At 41.3% G+C, this 15786-nt stretch overlaps 1 protein-coding gene across 1 annotated transcript in view; it reads left to right on the forward strand.

Moving 5' to 3' along the window:
• LOC144891361 (uncharacterized) overlaps nucleotides 1–4993 on the forward strand; it is a 65744-nt gene extending 60751 nt beyond the window's left edge. Inside the window, exon 6 of the mRNA XM_078774649.1 lies at nucleotides 65–4993. Within this exon, the coding sequence (XP_078630775.1) occupies nucleotides 65–1293 (1229 nt within the window). The 3' untranslated portion in view covers nucleotides 1294–4993. The remainder of the gene's footprint in view (nucleotides 1–64) is intronic.
• The last annotated feature ends 10793 nt before the right edge of the window (nucleotides 4994–15786 follow it).

Below are 15786 nucleotides of genomic sequence, written 5' to 3' on the forward strand. Positions count from 1 at the left end.
TAAATATTTTGCATTTTGATTTTGACAAAAAAAAAGAAAATTGTTATGTTCTTTCTTTCTGCAGAACAATCCAAAAGTAATACGGGACACATAAGGTCCAGACGCAGCTTGGCAGTGAAGAAGAAGCCTTTTTTGAAGAAACAATCACGAAATCAAGACTTACTTCCTCTAAAATACAACTGCATGTCTGGGCCTCGCAACACCAAGATTAATATTAAATTAAACAAACACAAAAAGGTTCTAGAAAGGCGAATACGTTATCAGTGTAATGTGTGCAGAATGGATTTTGCTTCAACGAATAACATCAAAATACACATGAGGATCCATACAGGAAAACGCCCCTACAAGTGCTCTGTCTGTGATAAAGGTTTCTCTGGTAACAGCCTTTTGAATAGACATATGAGGATCCATACAGGAGAGCGACCGCACAAATGCTCAATATGTGATAAAGGTTTCTCTCAAAATGGCTATTTGAAATTACACGTCAGGATCCATACAGGAGAGCGACCACACAAATGCTCGATATGTGGTAAAGGTTTCTCTCGAAAAGACCATTTGAAATTACATATCACGATCCATACAGGAGAGCGACCTTACAAATGCTCGATATGTGATAAAGGTTTCTCTCATAACAACAGTTTGAAATCACATATGAGGATCCATACAGGAGAGCAACCTTACACATGCTCGTTGTGTGATAAAGGTTTCTCTCATAAAGGTGATTTGAAATCACATATGAGGACCCATACAGGAGAGCGACCTTACAAATGCTCGATATGTGATAAAGGTTTCTCTCAAAACAGCCATTTGAAATCACATATGAGGATCCACACAGGAGAACAACCTTACAATTGCTCGATATGTGATAAAGGTTTCTCTCGTAGCGGCAGTTTGAAATCACATATGAGGATCCATACAGGGGAGCGACCTTACAGCTGCTCGATATGTGATAAAGGTTTCTCTCATAACAACAGCTTGAAATTACATATGAGGATTCATACAGGAGAGCAGCCTTACAAATGCTCGATATGTGATAAAGGTTTGTCTCATAAAGGCAGTTTGAAATTACATATGAGGATCCATACAGGAGAGCGACCCCACAAATGCTCGATATGTGATAAAGGTTTCTCTCAAAAAGACCATTTTAAATTACATATGAGGATCCATACAGGAGAGCGCCCTCACAAATGCTCTATATGTGATAAAGGTTTCTCTCGAAAAGACAGTTTGAAAACGCATATGAAGATCCACACTGGAGAACTGAAATCTAAAATACCAGGATATGAAAAATGAGATGAAGAGGATTTGGAAATTGAAGAAACCTGAAATTGTTCCAGTGATGGTCGGAGCAACAGGGAATCCGGATGATCAAGAAAATCCCAAAGAAGCACTTATAAAGCATTCCGGGGAATATCATGACAAATAATCCACATAGTACATGGTGTTATGTAGAATTATTATATGTAAGTGCAAAAATTTGCTACACTAGTGGAACCAATGTTTTTTTGCATCTATATACCCTTGGCAACAAGACCTGAGTTGGTTCCATTTTTTTCAATGGCGTCTTCGGCGGCCATTTTGAATTTCAAAATGGCCGCCGTTTTTTGCAATTTTGTATGTATTCTAATTTATACAGTCTTAAGCTACACATAGATAACTATAATTACAATAATGAAAGAAATATGAACATTTGCTTTATTCTTTTTTATCTTACAGGTATTCATAGACAAGTTGGATTTCAGCTTCACCGCCGCATAATGTCATCGTTTGAAGAGCCGCCTTCTAAGAAGCAATGCACAAGTTACGAACTTTGTGTATTCTGCCAAGAGAGAACTCCTGAACCTTTGGTTGACGTTGCTCATGCCAATTTCAAATGTGCTTCATATGAAACATTTATTAGCAGCTTACACAAAAGAGTGCAACTTGTCAACTTAAGCTATGCGTCAGCTAGTAAGAGACTATGTGATGTTTCTTCAGTAGTACTTAAAGAAAAAAAGGCTACATGGCACAAGCAATGTTACAAGGCAGTGACAAATCGTGCTCATATCAAACGTGATGAAGTGAACTTTAGTAAATCTTGTGAATCAAAGAATATTTCAAATGTGACGAACCGCAAGAGGGGACGACCGTCGAATCCTCAAAACCGAGCAGCACCGTCGACTTCAGCAACAACTGTGTCAACAGTTACACGATCTCAAAGCAAAAGTGACTCATTCTTCAGAGATAAATGTTTATTTTGCCAGAAAGATACTAATGAGGTTCTCCATCCTTGTACTAGTTATAGTAGAGGCTTGCATTTCACAGATATTGTCAATAAGAGTGGAAACAAGACTTGGCAGGTAAACCTAGGTGATGTGATAACTTCTGGTGATTTACTTGCTAGAGATATTGTGTACCATCACCTTTGTTACACTCGTAACTGGGAAAAATATGTTCAACGTCCACATCGTAAGGGTGGTGAGTTGTCCTTTGAAGCCAAACAGGAAGAGAACCTGAAATCCATAGCAGCTGAAGTAGAGTTTACAAGCATCATACAGCAAAGGATTGATGAAGGAGAGTTCATCCCCATGCCTGATGTGCACCTTCTGTATAAAGATATCTTCCAGAACCACAACGTTCCTGGTTTTGATCCCAACAAGAGGCTATACTTAAACCAGAAACTGAAGAACAACCCGGATAATGTCGAAATCACAGGCATATCTGGAAAACTATCAACAGTTCATTCCAGTGATGCTGGTGCTGCAGCTATTCGGGCAGCTTCTGCTGAACAAAAGGATATGCAAGCAAAGTTCAAAATTCTCTTTCAAAGTGGAAAGATTATAAGAAATGCAATAACACAGGCGAGGCAAAATCCTTGGAAATTTGAGGGGTCGCTAAAGGACAGTATTGAAGTTGGAATACCGGAACAACTGTTCTGTATGATAAGATGGATCATCCAGGGAGCAGCCACCACCAAAACACAATCACGCAATGAAAAGATAAATGGAACATGTGCACTTATTGGACAGCACATCATCCAGGAGTTCAAATCTGATCGGCAGGTGCAATATCAGCCAAAGTCCTCAACTTCAACCTTCAGGTTCACAACTGAAACGCCATTAGGGGTTGGACTTTCACTCCATAGCCATCATGCACACCGCAGTCGCAGAGACATAGACATGTTGTACCAGAGTGGCGTTGGTGTTTCATATCAACGTGTAAAGGAGATCACTTCAAAGATTGCCACCACAGTCCAAGAGAATATGAATGAATTCAATGGCGTTTACGTGCCTCCAGGACTGTTGAAAAATCTGCCAATCAGATGCTCAGCTGATAACATAGATGCCAAGGTAGACACAGCTGATGGACGGAACACATTCCATGGGACTGCTCTTGCTGTCTATCAACGAGTTCCCCCAGATGTATCAGAATACGAGACTGTAGCTGAACCACTGAAGCTGCATGACAACACCTCAACAAAACTTGAGAACATCCTGCCAACTGTGACTGAAATGTCTGACTGTACAATTACTAGTAACCCCAAGCCAAGTAGAAGTCCACGCTATGAAAACTTTAAACTTGGTCAGTATCAAGATAAAGTTGTTAATGCAACACAGCAAGACTTTGCATGGCGACTTTCACGGTATTCACAGAGGCACCATGAAGAGGCATCAGACGGTATACCAGTTTTGTCAGCATACAATTCTCATGTGTGCACTCCAGAAGAGAACAAGACACCCAACCTTGATCAAGTTCGCACAATGCCTATCATTAAGGCACCAGCTCATGAGTGGACAACACTGGTGACAGTTCTTGAGAAGCTTTCATACCTCAATAGTGTTGTGTGCCCAGAAAACACTCAAAAAACGTCTGTTAACTGGATATGTGTTCTGGTGGATTTTCTGTACAAGGAATGACAAAAATGCCAGAAAAATGGTTAATCAGTGTTTTATGTGAAAAGATACATACAAAATTGCAAAAAAGGGCGGACATTTTGAAAGTCAAAATGGCCACCAAAGACGCCATTGAAAAAAATGGAACCAACTCAGGTCTTGTTGCCTAGGGTATAAGGATTCCAAAAAACATTGGTTCCACTAGTGTAGAAAATTTTGCACTACAATGACAAATTTTGCACTTTTGCACTATAAAACCCTGGTGTTTGGGCTAGCAGCTAGGGTGCCGGCTTAGGATCCTACGATCCTGGGTTCGAATCCCGGTCGATCGCTGAATTAACGCCAGGGGGTTGACTCAGCCTGTTCATCCTTCCGAGGTCGGCTAATTGAGTACCAGTTCACTGGTAATTCCCTGTTTGTCGTTAAAGGCGGCAAAAAGGGTTGGCGGCAGGAAGGGCATCCGGCCATAAAACATTGCTTCAAAAAGGGGACCAAAAAAACAACAACAACCACGGTTCCCGAAAAAGGCCAACCCCCGCTTTGCAGGGAAAAATGGCCTCTAAAGGTGGTTATTATTTTTATTATAATGACACAACACCATGTACTAACAGGTGGAAGCTGTCAGAGGTTCAGTGGGGATTCTAAAACGAGCCCTTGGACCAAAGTTATGAGAAAGAAGTTTCACAAACTGGTTCATGAAAAAGAATCCTTTACCGAAAAAGGAGGTGGAAATTTTGATTTCTGGGAGAACTTCTTCCCAACTTCTAAATAAAACCTGTCTATGGAGATAACAACCAACGCTAGTATCCGTACAAATAGACCATGGGCCGAGTCCACTAATTCTGCTTGGTTTTCTAATTCTGTGGTCTACGATGAGAAGTATCTGCATATGTGCTTGATATGTTTAATAAATGTATATGAACCATAAATGAAATGTTCCCACGTTCGAAATTTGCACATTAATTAGCAACGGCCAAAAACAAAGAGGAAGTTAAACTCCATTGCTAAGGACTTCCTTTTCCCTAGCAACGGTTACATGGACGCTTCTAAATCGAGATTTTGAGCATTGCAATCCTCTAATCATGCAAATGTATGATTTTGCAAATCATCTGATGTTATCACATATGATTTTGTGGATTATTTCATATGCACAATTCCTATTAGTGTCCGTCGCTATGGTAAAAATATCCCTAGCAACCAATAATTCACAAACTGCTTATATGCATCAATTGATTCACTAAAAGTATAAATCTGCCCTGTAAATTAGACGAGCCAGGCTCGAAACATACTGGTATACTTTGGGGACTCATGATCCCACCCCACATCCCTATATTTGTAACTTGGAATACAAAGATGAAGCATTAAAGAAACAAATATTTCAAAAAAACCAAAATAATTATCACACATATACTTTAATTGGTATTTATATTTGTGTAGTATCCCCATACTACCTTTCTCTATTTTTGTCCTCTTGAGATATACAGACACACAGACACACATAAACACACACATACTTGTACACACATGACACATGCACATCTAGAGCATTCTTGTTTATATTTAAAATGATCCTCATTCACTCTTCTTTCTTGAAAATATTTCCTGTTTCCTTTCCTTCTCTCCGTTACACACACACACACGCACACACGCACACACGCACACACACACACACACACACACACACACACACACACACACACACACACACACACACACACACACACACACACACACACACACACACACACACACACACACCATTTTAAAAGTCACATTTTAAAGAATCTTAATTCGTCCTCTCTGACTTTCTCCCCCCCCTACCCCCCCCCCCCCCCCTTCCTCTCTCATTCTCTCTCAAGCTGTGTACATCCCTATCTGAAACGGCACTAAATAATGGCAAAAGCCACTGAAATATCCAATTTATGTTCAGTTCATAAACGGCTCATGTGTATCACAAATTCTCTTTGACATGCATATGATATTGCTCATACAAGTCTTGATGTAAACAAGTATGTATGAGGATATCATAGTCTGAATCATTACACAAACGTGCAACTCCTCCAATTCCTCTGACTCTCGGCAAGTTAGTGCACATTAAGTACTGTACATATTATTTGGTTCGATAATGCGGAGGGAGGAAACAAGCAACAACACACAAAACTAGCTTATCCACAAACTTAACCTTTAGCCAAAAATTCAAAACTCCAATAAACATTTGTACAACCCCTTCCTCCAGACCGCATCCCCCAGTGGATGCCACAAGACGCAACCTTACCTGCGGGGCCATGCCAATGCACCCCTAAATTTCTGCGGGCCCTGTCCAGGTGTTACAGGTGAGTGACATGGCTCAGTGGATTTCACCCTTATTGTGACATTTTTGGACACATCTCAGCCAAAAACTCAATGAGACTCACTCAATTTAAATATAGATTTATTTCTAACCTTGCAAAGAATATTTACACGAAAGTACAGTTATACTTTATAAATAAAAACATGACGCGTCGTCGCGCGTCGCACGTCTCCCTTCTTCCTTCTGCTCCGACAGCCTCGGAGCCGTCTCTCCTTAAGTAGACCTTAGCTGCTTTCATCTCGCTCCAGTGGAATCGCTTAACGCCAGCCTTTCGGGCAAGATAGTCCATCTGGTTTCCATTACGGAGGACACAAAGAACTGATAAAGATCCCCCTAATGGTGGGATACATTCCAACTCCGCGTCCACCATCGCTGGAGGTCACTGGGTCATTCCACAGATGGTCGACTGCTTGCTCCGAGTTCCCCACACACCCTCCTTGCACGATTTGAGAATCCTTTATATTGCAGTACAATTTAACTACCTGCATAATTCGCCGACCCGAACAAATATGAATTTATATTTATCTTTACTTCCACAATCCCTCATTTTTTATTTTTGTTTATATTAACCATTAATCTAAACATCGATTGCAAAATACTCAAATTACAAATTTGGTAATTCAATTTCCTAAGGCATACACCGTCATCCTGGAAGAATCTGATCACAAAACATTTCCTTGTCCGTTGACTCTTTCCATGCTGATAATTCAGTTCATTTCGTTTGCCTCACAAATATCTCTGCAAACAAAACTTCACCTTTACCAAGACACAACAATTTCAATTCACCATTTTGAAAATAATAAAGCATCTGCAACATTTGGCAATTATTCTTTGAAAATACGTTTTGCTTCAGAACAAATGTTGAGTTTCTGTTTGAAAAGAAAAGAAAAGAAGAAGCTGATCACTTGTTTGACATTCAAGTATGAAACATTTTCTTCTGGTGTCTTCATAGCACTTACACTATTTCGCGTAGGATTTTCCGCTGTTGTGATAGCTGGGCGGAGTCATAAACTGACCCTGCTCTGCATGTAGCATCCTTGCCACTCTGGCTGTGAGCCATTGGTAGATTTGAACAAGGCCTTTGTCCAGTTGTAATCGACTTGCCTCCTCACTCATCATGAGCATGGAGCAAGTGTTGATGTGATGTTGGTTGACCAGCAAGATGTGGAACAGAGATGCCAGATGCATCCACAATGATGTTAGGACCATGGTGTTCAAGTTGTCCATGGTCCATACCAGGAGCCTCCAGCAGAATCGTGCACAGCTGTTGTGGAGGAAAAAGCACAGCCATCCACTTACAGCTCCACGCTGGCTCCCCAGATGTTGGCGGAGTAATGACACACGTCACCGCATCCAGTAGAAGTCGCAGGCAAGATGTCGTCGTCCCGCAATTGCTGACGTGAGGAATGTTAGAGGCATTCGAACAAAAGTAAGTGATCGCCTTTCTTCCATATGTTGCAGTGTGATCCAGACAAATGGTCACATAAATTTTCCTTGGTGAAGGTAAGCATCCGTCTCCAATTTTACAAAGGAGAATGTCTTAATCATTCTTTGAGAAGGAGGGTGTATGCCAAGATTAACTTCATTTTTTTTTTAGCAACAAATTTTCTTTCTCGAACTTCTTCCCAATTCCGTTATCACTCCATTTGAGATGTGATCTGGACTTATCCTTTACTCAGCCACATCTGAATCTGCCTTCCACACACACTGAATCAGATAGGGTACATCTTAACATGAAATCACCATAATCATGTATATATTATAACAGCTTCACATTTGACAATATATTGTTTTCCTCAAAACATTCAAAAAGTTATATTCATTTCTATTCTTCTTCTTACACGCATAATATCCAAATCAGGTATGTATTTTCACTACTAAACTAAGAATAGCATTTAAAGTTGCTTTCAGGTTAATATAGTTTGAAAAATTAAACTCATGCAGTTATTTTAACACTACTCAAAGAAAATAAATGCACTAATAATGAGTATATATGATTACAATCACAAACAGGAATATCTAATTCCCAACAAATTTTGCAAACAAGCAAACTATGCATAATGTATTATTATCATAGTTCCTCCGTCACTTTTTTTTTTTTTTTTTTTTTTACATGAGTAATTGATTCTATCGTATTAACTACAAGTAAGTGATCTTCAAATAATACCCTACATTAATTTAATTTTCATGGTGTGTAACTTGTGGTGATATGAGTTCACTGATGTTGTAAAACTGACACAATTCATAACATTTTCGTTATGCCATTATCTTAACTCTACTGTACTCATTTACAACATTACTTAATTCAATCTTTTTATCTCCACATTCATGTCAACATAAAAGTCGTTCTATTTTGGGTCCATATTTGTTTCTGTTCTCATCAACCTCCTATGGTTTACCAATTTGTTCCAAGACACTGTAACCAAAGGTTTTAACCTAGGCTCTACCAAACTATTTCCAATTTGAACTCAAAATGCTAGTTAAACAACAATTCAAAGAATTAACTTCAAAAATTCAACAAATTCATTTTATAAACAGATCTAATTTTCATCCAATAATTTTCATCTACCAAGCAAGTATTCCTCCACATAAGACCTCTACCAAACTTTAAAAATCTGGGATTTCTGATTATATGGATGCACACTCTCAGGACATTTCAGGCTGCTGTTAACAATCCACAATGATAAATTAATTCCTTTACCCACAATTAAATTACGTATTCAAATTGAGGATGTTATCCCTATCACATTCATTTATAGATTCATTGTTTTGGATCTGTCTTCCAACTGCTGTAAGGAAGAATAATAGCTCTTATAAGTCTTTGTAATATCTCACTTAATTTACCCAGCATCTAAGAATTATTTACTATCCATTCTCCTTCTGTTAACCAGTGACTTTATTTAAACTCCAAAGCTTAATTTGATGAATCCCATGTGTACAACCACCACTTGTTCAAACCCCTACTTGTTGTAGAAAATATCCAAGTAAGTGTTACACCCCGATAACTGTTGCTCATTTATTTCTATGCAACTAGTGAGTACTAATGACACCAGTATGCCAATATAGGTGTTGCAGATTATCAAAATATGTTGCAGGTACATGTAACATCGAGTTCTGAGTTTAAACTACGTAACAGCGCGTTCATGTCTGCCCCTTGGTTTCAGATTCACAATGCATTCCGTTTTGAAAACTCACAATAGTTCAATTCAGCAAGATTTTGTTTACTATCTTCCCATATCATCTACGCCTAATACACATCCATACATACAGCACAATTTATATGCGGATAAAATTCAAATTTATATATATATATCAAAAAGCCGTGAGCAGAGTATTCTGATAAATCCATGTAAGATCTCTTACAAATTTAGCTAATTTTGTACTCCCACATTTTTTCTTTTTTTTAAATGAAGCTCATATCCATGAATAGCTTTTATTCTCATATAAATTCTATCAAAAATGGCATCCCAAGATTACTCACAATTCCTTTACTATTAATTAATGGCTGCTTATAACTCAGCACATCAAATCGTTATATTCCATCTGCCTTGACAAAAGAGATAATCTTCATAATCAAATTATGTTGTTGTTTTATTTTACGGATTTTCTGGATATTTGATCCCATCCACATGAAACTATCTATTTCAAGACAGGCACACTGTTTCAACAATCTTTTGAGATTGTCACAAAAAAACCCAAACAAAAACACAAACATTGACACACAAAAAAATACACAAACTCATGCATTATGTATATTTGTTTGCATTGGAACCATTATGTGCAGATCAAGATGGGTGTCAATTTCATAAAATGTGTCCCTCAATTTTAGAAATGCAGATACACAAACAGACAAAAAAATTTGTTATTCTTAGAAAACCCCTATAATGTCCACAGTGAAATCACCCTTTTGTTTCCCACATTAACTTATCCAAATTTGACAACACACCCATTTACATGTCAGTCGACCACTGACCTATCAATCATGCAAAACAATAGTCCGAAATTCCCACCTGATAATCATGTGACTCTTGTCCCTTGGTTCCCAAAAAAAATTGCAAAGCAATTGTTCCAAACTTTGTAAATGAAAAAATTGTTTTGCCCAAAATGCTCCCTAAACCCACATTTATAATTGGCAAATATGAGACTTCCAGAATTAACTCTAATCCTGGATCTTTTAATTCAATGTTCGCAAAATTCCCATAAAATCATCACGTATACTCGAAATAATCACTTGTTATCGCAAAAAATCGCATAGCCGCTAAGAATCGTTAATGGATGTAGCATTCTTCATTCTGTTCATTCCTTCGCTACCATTAGTGCAAGATAAAAGATTTCTACCATTATTTATTATGGGAACCTCAATTTCATCTGTTCCCTGCGCATCGTAAGAGCGTGACCAAGGGTTGGCGTCAGGAAGGGCATCCGGCCATAAAAAACATTGCCTCAAACAGGGAACCATGATTGTCATGGGGCCCGCAAGGCTAACCCCCGCCCTAGCGGGGAAAAATGGCCTTAAAACGATCATTCATTCAGGAGTGAAAGGTTATAAACAGGACATCAAAAATGTCACCTCCAACAACGTACAATCGTGAAACATATACAAATATACAAGTAAGGTCGACCATAATTTACATAATGATACAATATTATACCTCCACTAGACGACCCATGACCCGTTGGGTCAATGTCAGTTTGAATAGATATGAGAATAGAACTAAAGCGAACGCTGGACATCATCAGGGAGATTATTTGGGCCAGCAAGCCATAAGGCTCACCTCTCCAGCGTTCTAAATCACTTACCTGTGACACGTGATTTCGGCCCTTATCTCCGATCACGTTTTTTTTTTGTTTGTTTTTTTTTAGAAAAAACACGCGACCCGTGGACTACCACGATTTTGTTGTCAGAGGACACTTCTGATGACGATGTTCTTTGTCGACGATCCTCCATTTACATAAACTCGCACGTTCTCTTTCCTCTTCCCTCGACTGAGCGCCACATACAGCTGACCATGCTGGAAGACCGGTTTCTCCAGGTAGACCAGCACATTCTCCATAGTTTGCCCTTGCGCCTTATGGATCGTCATTGCGAAGCAGGATTGTATGGGGAACTGGCAGCGCTGCAAAGGGATATCCTCAGCTTCCGACAGATTTAGTCGGATCCGAGGGAGCATTACAGTTTCGCCTTCAAACGTTGAACTTATGATCCTCGCAACTATAATATTTCGAAGCATGTCCTCAACAATCATGCGCGTCCCGTTGCAAAGTTTCGGAGGGTCCAAGTTCCGCATCAAAATGATAGGGGATCCTTTTTTGAGCTCGAGGTTGTGCGGCGGCAATCCCGAGACTTCAACGGAATCTAGGAATTCCGTTGGGAAGTGCGTCGCATCAGTACCCTCAGTCACACTGTTGAACGCAGCATACTCCTTGCTAGCACCAGGGAACCTTGTGATGCATCTTGAATTGATGTTTCGCATCATATCGTTGAGGGGCACTAATATAGACCTTGCTGAAAAAACCTCCATCGGATTGGCGAATGATGGATATATGGTATCGATGCACTCATCGAGCCCACTCGCTGTCAGCAGTATATCCTCTGGCAAATCTATCTCATCATCCGCATTTTTCTCGATTCTATCCTCGCCGATGTCGAGCAAAAATCTTGAAAACTGCCCACTTCCGTTGGTCAGTCGCATATTAGTTCTCAAGTGAAACATTCCAAAGCTCTGCCATAAGTAGGACTTCTTTATGCACGCATTCTCAACGTCAGCATCACACCCTCTTTTCACCACGGGCAGAAGTTGACGGAAATCACCACAGCATATCGTCAAGATCCCTCCAAAAGGCTCGTCTTTGTCACATACATCACGCAACGTGCGATCCACAGCCTCGAAACTCTCTCTCTTGATCATAGGACACTCATCCCACACGATGAGTTTTGTACTTCGAAAGAGGTCTGCGATAGTGGAATTTTTATCGATGTTGCATACGCCATCTTCCCTCGGTGTCAGAGGGATTTGGACCTTTGAGTGCGCTGTTCTTCCACCAGGCATGAGGGTAGCAGCTATGCCAGATGAGGCCACCGCAAGGGCAACTTCTCCACTCGCTCTCACTTTAGAGAGAATCAGGTTAATAAGAAACGTCTTCCCTGTGCCTCCAGGCACGTCAATGAAAATCATTGATGACTGATTCGTGCGGATGCAACCGCACGCAAAGTCATAGACAACTCTCTGCTCATCATTGAGCAGAAGCTGCCTTTCGTCTACGATTCGCTGTTGTTCCTCCATGTCGTATTGGAGTTCTCTCAGTAGGTGAATGTTGGCAATCCCTTCATGACGAAGAACAGTGGTTGGAGTCGGCAAGTGAAAATGTGCAACAGTTCTGTTCAACAATTGCAGTTTCTGCTGCAAATACGATAAAGCCAAGTCATGATGGCACTCGTTGATGGCAATATTGGGATCATTTGCAGATCGTCGATGAGCTAGAAGATAATCTTCAGCCATAGCGTCCTTGAAACGTTCCCATAGATCCAATGGATTGTCGACTTCACTTTGTGTGAGGAGCACAACGAACAAATCCCTCATGGGTCTGGGAAGGCGTGTCCTCTCAGCATCCTCCAGAGTCTCGCATCAGACAGCGTCTCCTTGCAGCAAACCCATTTCTCTGCAAGCGTCTTTGAATGTGGGTAGAATGACATTATCACACGTTCTCAGGACTTCGAACGAAGTCGGCCCTCTCACGTGGTGGAGGAGTAGTCGGAAATAGTACAGGTCACCAGTACGCGGCGAAACAGTGTAAACTCGTCCCAATATGTCATCCTCAAACATTCCAGGGTTGCCCTCCACCGGTCTGCCCTGTTTTCTTCGTTGCCATCTCTTCTTGGTCCATGTATAGAATCTCGGAACATCCACGTACAACAGTGTCTTAGCAAAATGGTCACGTCTGCAAAGATCCATAAACTCTGTCAACGTGGTTTTGGCCATATTGGGATTATTTCTTTGTTCACGAACGTTCCCAGCAAAAAATACCTGTTGTTCATTTGGCAGATGTACTCCTAAACGGATAACGGCCGGCTTCCTGTCATGGACTGAGAATCCAAGAATGGAGGCAACAGCCTCTGAAGGTCCAATGTATCTACCCGTCAAGTACTCCGTTATCTCGTCGTTTGTGCGCAGTGCATACGTAGCTTGATCGCTACCTTTCATGGCGTACTTAATAACATACTTGATCGACTTTATAGAGCAGCATATTTCAACGTTTATGTGGCAATCAAACGTTTTCAGGAGATAGAGATTATGGGGAACACCCCACTGATTTGTAACAGGTCGTCGTTGCCTCCCTTCTTGGTGCCCTTCAAATCCTCCCATTTCTGGGGATCTTCTTCTATATATGGGGTACGAATCGTCTCCGCACTGTGTGTACGGAGCATATGACCGCGGGTATCTGTGTCTGCATGCTCCATTCTTCCAGCATCCAGTTGCTGTGGAACAATATGGACCATGGATCATGTGCTTCAACACCAGTCTGTGTCCCTCTGGATCTTCATCGGGATCTGGTATTTCAGCTTGTACAAATCGATCATAGTCTTGTGGTCTCGGCTTTGAAGCTTCATCGAGCCACAGCAAACAGTGTATGTGAGGGAGACCTCGCTTTTGGTACTCCACACACACACAACGTGAGCGATACAGTTCCCGAAGAAGCCTTCTGATCCAGTGAGGTATTTAATGAACACCGTTTTCTTCAACTCGAACACTCTCGCAATGAGATCCGGTCTGTCGTTCTCACTTTGGTGAGGAAACAGGTTATTGGAGATTTCAGGCCACTTTGGATTACACGTCATAGTGATGAAGTAGGTCGCGTTAACATATTTTCTTACGTACATCATGGCATCTTGACATCGCTCCATCATATACCTCGGCCCCCCTACAAATGTCGATGACAGTAGTACGCGGCGTCCGATGTTGGACAAATCGTTATCGTCATTGAGAGCATCAGTGAAGCCACTGTATGTAGCAGACCTCAGCGATGCCTGGTTCAGTCTTATAAACGCCAATCTTGTGCCTTTCATTTTGGCTGCCATATCAACAAGATACTGCTGGAACAGACGTCCCCTTCTGAGGAGGTAGTTGAACTCATCCTCGTGGTTCATTATTCGGTAGGAGTAGTATTTCATGGCAGTCAATCTCCTGCCATTGGTCATGTTCATTTCGGGCTGCCATCCGTCATCTCCGAATGGGAAGAAGAGAACATACTGGAGTGCATCGTAAGAACGGTGCAACTCAGAAATACTTTGCAGCGCTCCTCCTCTTGCTTTCAATACAATGTGACGCGCTGTAGCTTGAGGATCGACAGTATTCTTCACAACGACACCCACTTCATCAGCGATTTGACCATTGAACCTCCTCTCATGTTCACCAGCTGGTCTCCTGTTGGGATCAATAAGAACGAACGCCTCTGGCAAATTGCCTATTTCCTCGCGTGCCATGCGGAACGAGTGAACGTAAGGATTCACTTGTCTCAGCACGGTCTCTAATGCTCCAACTACATCACGGTGAATACCAGCATTGGTGAGTATCCGCATCCTCAACTGTACGCTGTCATGTGGATCTAAGAAATAAATTTGGAGGAATTTCGGTTGTTCATCCGCATTTGGCAAGAAGGAACCGATACGATGATGTATTTGACCCTGAATTATGACCGATGGGCTCCATGCACCGTGCCGAGGAGAAACTTGGCTTCCTCCAAATGATGTCATTTGAAATAGACAGTTGTATTGTCTGATGTTCCTGCGGAATTCGTTCGCTGTGGGTCCATCGCCGGCAAACAGATTGTGTAATTGATGGGGTAAAGGTCCCAGATTTCCCAAGGACACCTTTCCATTCGTGCAGCAAAAATGAGCTGTTTCACCTTGGAAAAGAAGCGCTCTACAATGTGGACAAATCTTGTCCATCGCACCGACGTCAGCAGAAGTGAAATTTCTTGCATTCTGCGCGTTTCTCTGCCTTGTCTCAAGAACTTCCCTTATCCTATCTCTTTCTCGCTGCTCCTGAAGACGCTGTGCCGTCTCTGCAGATTCCGCATCTCTCCTCATACGATCTCTTTCTTGCTGCTCTTGATGGCGCTGTGACGTCTCCTCTGCAGATTCCGCATCCCTTCGCAAGCTGACTCTCTCTCGTTCCTCCTGAGGACGCTGCGCTCTCACCTCCTCCGTCTCAGCACTCCTTCTCATCCTTGCCCTTTGTCTTTGCAGCTGAAGGCGCTGTGACCCTTGCTCAGGCGTTTCAGCATGTCGTCTCTTCCTTTGGCTTTCTCGTTGCTGCTGAAGACGTCGTGATCTCCCATCGTCTGTTTCAGCACCCCTCGGAGATACTGCTTCCGCACGAGAACTTGAAGGAATGTTGCTATTCGCGTCCATAGACGTGAGGTGTGATTCGTTGTCCGTGTCCGTAGCGCCGTCGGAGGGTTGATACGACATTCTTCCTGCAAATAGTATTGTGTTTGTGCTATCGTTTTGCCGATCATCAAATGACAAATAAATTACATTGTGAAAATTAAAGATTTCAAATA

The sequence above is a fragment of the Myxine glutinosa genome, chromosome 1 (genome assembly GCF_964187855.1).
Source record: "Myxine glutinosa chromosome 1, kmMyxGlut1.1, whole genome shotgun sequence".
In the NCBI taxonomy this organism is placed as follows: domain Eukaryota; kingdom Metazoa; phylum Chordata; class Myxini; order Myxiniformes; family Myxinidae; genus Myxine; species Myxine glutinosa.